The sequence below is a fragment of the Helianthus annuus genome, chromosome 12 (genome assembly GCF_002127325.2).
Source record: "Helianthus annuus cultivar XRQ/B chromosome 12, HanXRQr2.0-SUNRISE, whole genome shotgun sequence".
NCBI classification, from domain to species: Eukaryota; Viridiplantae; Streptophyta; class Magnoliopsida; order Asterales; family Asteraceae; genus Helianthus; species Helianthus annuus.
Window position 1 is genome coordinate 81,862,761 of NC_035444.2, and position 6,192 is coordinate 81,868,952.

General features: G+C 37.2%; 1 protein-coding gene across 2 annotated transcripts; it reads left to right on the plus strand.

Annotated features, from left to right (window-relative positions):
* The first annotated feature begins 3,630 nt into the window (after positions 1-3,630).
* LOC110895355 lies at positions 3,631-5,174 on the plus strand. Of its 2 annotated transcripts, none has more exons than XM_022142663.2 (5): positions 3,631-3,895; positions 4,110-4,182; positions 4,259-4,310; positions 4,792-4,861; positions 4,944-5,174. In XM_022142663.2, exons 1-5 carry the CDS (start codon positions 3,773-3,775, stop codon positions 5,025-5,027), a joined length of 402 nt encoding a protein of 133 aa, XP_021998355.1. In that variant the 5' UTR covers positions 3,631-3,772; the 3' UTR covers positions 5,028-5,174. The 2 variants fall into 2 exon arrangements, with proteins under 2 accessions (XP_021998355.1, XP_021998354.1); XM_022142662.2 differs by having other exon boundaries at positions 3,636-3,895; positions 4,941-5,174.
* The last annotated feature ends 1,018 nt before the right edge of the window (positions 5,175-6,192 follow it).

The window sequence follows — 6,192 nt, forward strand, 5'->3', positions numbered from 1 at the left end:
AACAAACGACGTGGTGACCGGTCGGGCTAAGCCCTCATCCGTTAATATTCTCGACATATATTATATATATACAGACGTGCTATTATTTTAAGGTTTAACTTTTAAAACATTATACTAAAAAAAGGAAATACATACTAAACGTTAAATTTAAAAAAACAAATATTTACAAAAGAAAAAAAACATTACATTACTTAAAGAAAAAAAACATTACATTCCGAAAAAAGATAAAAAACCAAACAAACATCTAAATCCAAACCCTAATCGTTTCCCACTGCGAGACATGTTCGAAATCATGTCCTTCATCGTGGCGGAAGTTGATAAGGGCAACCGCCTTGATGTCGTCCTCGCTAAGGCCCTCGGATGAATTTTCCACAGACTTGTAGTAATTTTCGAACTTCTTACATTCCAACCGTATAACCCGAAACCTTGAAGATAACGCATCAATGGTACGGCCGTGGTTCGGACCACGGAGTTGTGCAAAATAGTGTTGCACCCGGACCCATAGACCCCCCTGCCCTCGACGAGGAGGATTGACATACACCTCCTCCCAAGACTCCACCAAAGCTATGTCCTCAACTTCCGTCCACCCGTGAGCAGCCATGTGTGGTTGTGTGTACAAAGATGAACAAAGATGTGTGGTTGTGTGTAGAAAGATGAACAAAGATGTCCTCAACGGCGTGTGAATGTTTAGATTTAGGGGTATATATAGGTGGTGAAATGGCTGTTGAAAGGTTGAAACGTCTTGAATTTTTAACCGGTTGAAATGTCTTGAATTTTTAACAGGTTGAAACGCCTTGAATTTATAACATCTTTAAACACATTGATAATACTGATTGAGCAAGAATTAAAATGTAAAATAATGAAATTTTTAACTTTATTATTATTGAATACAAAGTACATAATCCGAATAACATAACACTGCTACAAATATAATCTTTTGAACTAGAATACACTAAACCGCTACTTCATTTGAACTAGAATACACTAAACCGCTACTTCATTTGAACTACAATACACTAAACCGCAACTTCCATAAATTTAAAATGGGGTTTCCCATCCGAAAGTTGATTCCGGAAATTCGCATCAAAACACCTAGGAAAAAATAGTATGGGTTGTGAAATGGTAAGTTCCATCAACCCACATTTATTTTGGCCTAGGTGATATGTAACGGGTTGTTCAAATTTGGTTCAGCGGTTCCCCCGCTGGGTGATGTTACAAGACCTGGCGAACACACTGGTGAGAGCCCATTGTGTTAGCCAAAGTCTTATCAACCATCCAAAACGGGTAGAATCGTCATTACCTGAACAACCCGTTTAACCCTTCACGTGTCCGTTGTAGATGAGTTCTTGAACCCGATCAACCCCGCAGAGCACGTAGAAGGGGATATCCGATCTCATCCCATTAAAAGGGAGAAGATCTGTGTCCGTTGTAGATGACTTCTTAGACCACTTGTAGATAACTTCCTAGAACCATTTGTTGAATTCGGGGGTCTGCCCATTTTTTGAAGCTGTGAACACCAATGTTGTAGAAAATATGGTGAACAAGAAAACATTGTGTATAACAGGGTGGAAAATTGTGACTTAAAAACCGGTTCCAAACGTCTTGAAAATTTCTTCGAAAATCGAGAAACGTCTCAAACGTCTGACACGTCTTAAACGTCTCAAACGTCTCAAACGTCTGACACGTCTTAAAGATCTGACACGTCTTTATTAATATTTAATATTAAGGTTCTTATATATTTAATATATGTCTAACATATCAACGGATGAGGGCTTAGCCCGACTGGTCACGACGTCGTTTGTTGAATGAAACGCCCCGAGTTCGATCCCCCCCATGTGACCGGTTTTTTTATATTTTCAGTGTTTTAAAAAATTAGAAACTAATATTTAAAAAAGAAAAAAAAACTGAAAAGTTAAAACGTCTCAAATTGTATATTTAACTGAAAAGGATCTCGTGAAACGTCTCAAACGTCTGAAAATGGCAGTCAAACGTCTCAAATTGCAGTCAAACGTCTTAAACGTCTTAAAATCAAATATTTATTGGTAAACTGAAAATATATTTATATAATGAAACGTCTCAAGCCGTGTTCAAACGTCTCGAAGCCGGCTTGAAACGTCTCAAGCCATGCAAAATAGCAGCTTAACGGCTAGCCATAATGAAACGTCTCAAGCCGTCGATAACGTCTTAGCCAAGACGTCAAGAACCCTGATTCATTTGTCGGACACGTGGCACGTTGTGTTTGGACAGCCGTCAAGACGTCTCAGCATATTTCAGACGTCTTCACGAGACGGTTGACCAGGCTAGTTTGGAAACTTTGACCAAAACGTGACCATTTTGGCGATTTTCCCAAATAAAAATGCTTTGATCTCTATAATTGTTTGCTCGATATTGTGGGGTCTAAATGTGATAGTGAGTGAGGTGGCAATTGAAAGTGGTTGCAATCTTTCTTTTTCATGGACGTCTCATCAATCAAATGTTTTTTGGTGGATGAAACTATCATCCTATATAACATGTTCCTTTGTCTCTCCTTAACAATACTACTTTCCATACTATTGTACTTCAAGAGTTAAAATCATATTATCTTTTCCATTCACATATGAATGCATGCACTGGGCATAAATCGGGTTATGGCCCAAACCGGTTCGAGTACCGGGTCCGGTTGTGCCAACGATTATTAAAACCTTTTTTTTTTTAGTTAAATGCCATTTTAGTCTCTGTGGTTTGGGTTATTTTGCCAGTTTAGTCCAAAGGTTTTATTTTTAACCTGTGGGTCCAAAAAGGTTTCACAGTTGCCATTTTAGTCCACTTGGATAACTTCATCCATTTTTTCTGTTAACGAGAAGGCCAATTCGGTCATTTTGTATGTAATTCTGTTAACTAAAAGGGCAATTCAGCCATATAAAATGAGCGAATTGGCCTTCTCGTTAACAGAAAAAATGGATGAAGTTAACCCAGTGGACTAAAATGGCAACTGTGAAACCTTTTTGGACTCACAGGTTAAAAATGAAACATTTGGACTAAACTGGCAAAATGGCCCAAACCACAGGGACTAAAATTGCATTTAACTCTTTTTTTTTTTATCAAATCAGGGAGTTGAAAATGGGTTTTGACCGATAAAAGATCAAGTTTGACTGGTTGAGATAAATTTTGAAACCAGGATTGGCCAAGTTGAAACCGGTTCCAAAGTCTATGGTGAGAACTTATAACCAAATTTCAACCGTATGGGTTGGGTCAATCCTAAAATATTTTAAAATCAGGTTGGGTTTGGTTCAAAATCGAGTTCGGTTCCCAACCCGGTTTTTTCCCACCTCTACATTAATGTATGTACATAACAATGGAATAATTTGAATTTGACATTTACTATTCTTATGATACCAAAGGGGCCTCGCTCTAGTGGTACCAGGTGACTTTCTTTAGAGGATATCGCTGGCTTGAGTCTCGTTCGTGACAAAATGTCATGCGCGAGTCATGGATCTTACCAGACCTTCGGGCAGTGGGTTTCCTTTGAAACTGGTTTCGGATAGTGTTGTCTGCGATTGCAGGCGTAAGTAACCTTTTTTTATTAGGTATACCTAGGTGGTCGGGGTTTGTTGACTTAAAAAAAAAAAAAAACTATTCTTATGTTACAAGCCCAATAGCCCAACAACAAACCCACTTCCAACACATCCGGATCAAACGCCAAATCCCTAGTTAGCTACCCTGATTGATCGATCTGATAAAAACCTACCCAAATCTTTACCGTCTAGTCCTTGTACTCGCAGAAAACAGATTTATGAATTTGAAGATGAATGGTGAAGTGAATAATAAAAACGGAGGTAAAGAAGAAGAACAAGATGGTCTTTCAGTTCATTCTCCCTGCAAACCACCAAATTCATCCGCTTCTTCTCTTCGAAAGGCATGTAAAATTATTCAACTAAAAGTTCGTTAACCGTTCAATTAACGAATGATCAAATGAACACGAAAACGTTGATTTTATGTTTAACAGAAACAAGCCCTGTACATGTTCATTATGCTGTATGATACATCGTTGTTTAAACATCTGTGTGTGTATGATCTTGAATACAGCAATTTGAGATTTTGTTTTATCTTGCGGTGTTTGGTTACGTCAGGAGCAATCACAGGTTGAATTGGAGCTTAAGTTATTAGAGGCTCTTGAAATCTACCCCCCTGTAAAATTAAGAGGTAAAATCTACCAATTTCCATTGACCCAAAACAAAGTCAACAATAACAGCTTATTATTTTTTTATTTTTGCTTCAGGAATACACCGCCACTTTGTTCTTTATGGTCTGACAGAATACATGCGGAGAAGGTTCATTTCTTGTTTCCATTTACCTGCGAATGGGTCGATTTGGGTTATGTTTTATTTCCAACGGGTCAAATGGGTTGAAATTCGGCAAATCTCTTTATTTATAAAAATTGTTCTTTTTGTTGTAATAATATATATTTTGGGCATGTTTGGCTAAGCTTTTTGAAACAACTTATTGACTTATTGGCTTTTTGAAAAGTCATAAGCTCTAAAATGATGTTTGACAATGAGGGTGTATGTGAGGGAAAAAGCCAATAAGTCAATAAGTCACTCCATACTGACTTTTTCAAAAAGCCAATAAGTCTGTTTCAAAAAGCTTACCCAAACATGCCCTTTTTGTAATCACGCTTAGCACCCAAAATTTTCGGGTCAACCTGATTCAATATGTTTTTGCATATCCAACGAACCCGTTTTGACCCATTGCCCGACTTGCACATTTTACCACCTCTAAATTTTCAGTTGTATATTAATGTTACTACCGCAGCTTCAATCGACAGTTCTCCGCTTCAGATGTCCTTCAAATGTTGGATCGTTTCTACAACTTGGAAATGCTGGTACGTAACGTTTGCTTTGTTTGCTGATCACATAATGTTGTATTAATTAATTTTATGTCGTTTCACATCATACATACAGAAGGCAGATGATGAGGAGATTGGGATACTGAATAAAGTAGAAGAATTTAGCTTGCCGCCGAGTTATTTTACAAAGGAAGAATCTTGAAATGCGACATACATAGTATATGTAAATAGACATGTTCTGTTTTTAAGTTTGATATGTTTCTTGACTTATCTTTGGAGGTCTGTTTGTGATCATGTACATTATGTTAGGATAAGTTAGTTGATAATGGTTGTGCGGTGGTGTTAAACATTGTGAAATCGCCTCACGCATAACAATGGTTAGAGATTAGCCGATTTGTTACACAGTACAAAGGTTGTGTCAATAAAATGGATGGACTCACAGTACACATAGGCATGATATGCATATGTGAATGTGTTTGAATAAGAGAAAATAGATGGAGGGTTTCGCGATGAATAAAACTTCAGGAACTAAGCTACATAAATTAGAAAATAGTATAGGTTAAACCAATAATATAAATCTCTACATCGAAAATTTTAAAAAATCCGTGCGTCCTGAGCGAATAGAAAATACGAACTATATATAAAAAAGTTTTAAATCTGTGGGCGTTTTGCGCTAGTCTACTTTCTTATGTGGAAACGTAGATAAAAAAACACATCACACGCGCATTTGCACATCAAGACGTAGAAAGAAAACATGTATTAAGAGTATATTCGGAATATACAGAAAAGTTACGTCATAATTTTCATAATCGCAATTTAATATTATAGCGTAAAATTTATTTAAGAAAAAACAATATTTAAGGGGTCCCGAACAGGGGCGGATGTAAAGAGGAACAAGGGGTAGCCTCCGCTACCGCTTGATCGGAAAATTTTTGACGTTTTTAGTGTAAATTTTGGAAAAATTTGACTTTTTTTCGATTTCGTTACCGCCTATTTATAAAACGTTACCGCTTGGTCAGAATCCTAGATCCGCCACTGGTCCCGAAGGATTTGGACCCTGAGCCGTCGCCCACCCCTCTAGCCCGGCCCTGTTCATAAGTAAAGAAAAAATTAGCATGCATGTAACAATATAATTACATTTTTTTTTGCCACAACTTGTTTTTTAGACCTAAATTTGGCATGGGAACCCTCTAACCAACCAACCAACACTTGTATAATTAACCTTTTTTCTAGTGGTAAAAGTTTATGTACATTAGATTGCTCCCCAAAAAGAAAAGAATTTTCTAGATGATGTGACGCAAATGCATATCTAAATCTGCATTTACACAAAAGGGAATGGTCTTGTCTTAACACAAGTTTAACGGGTT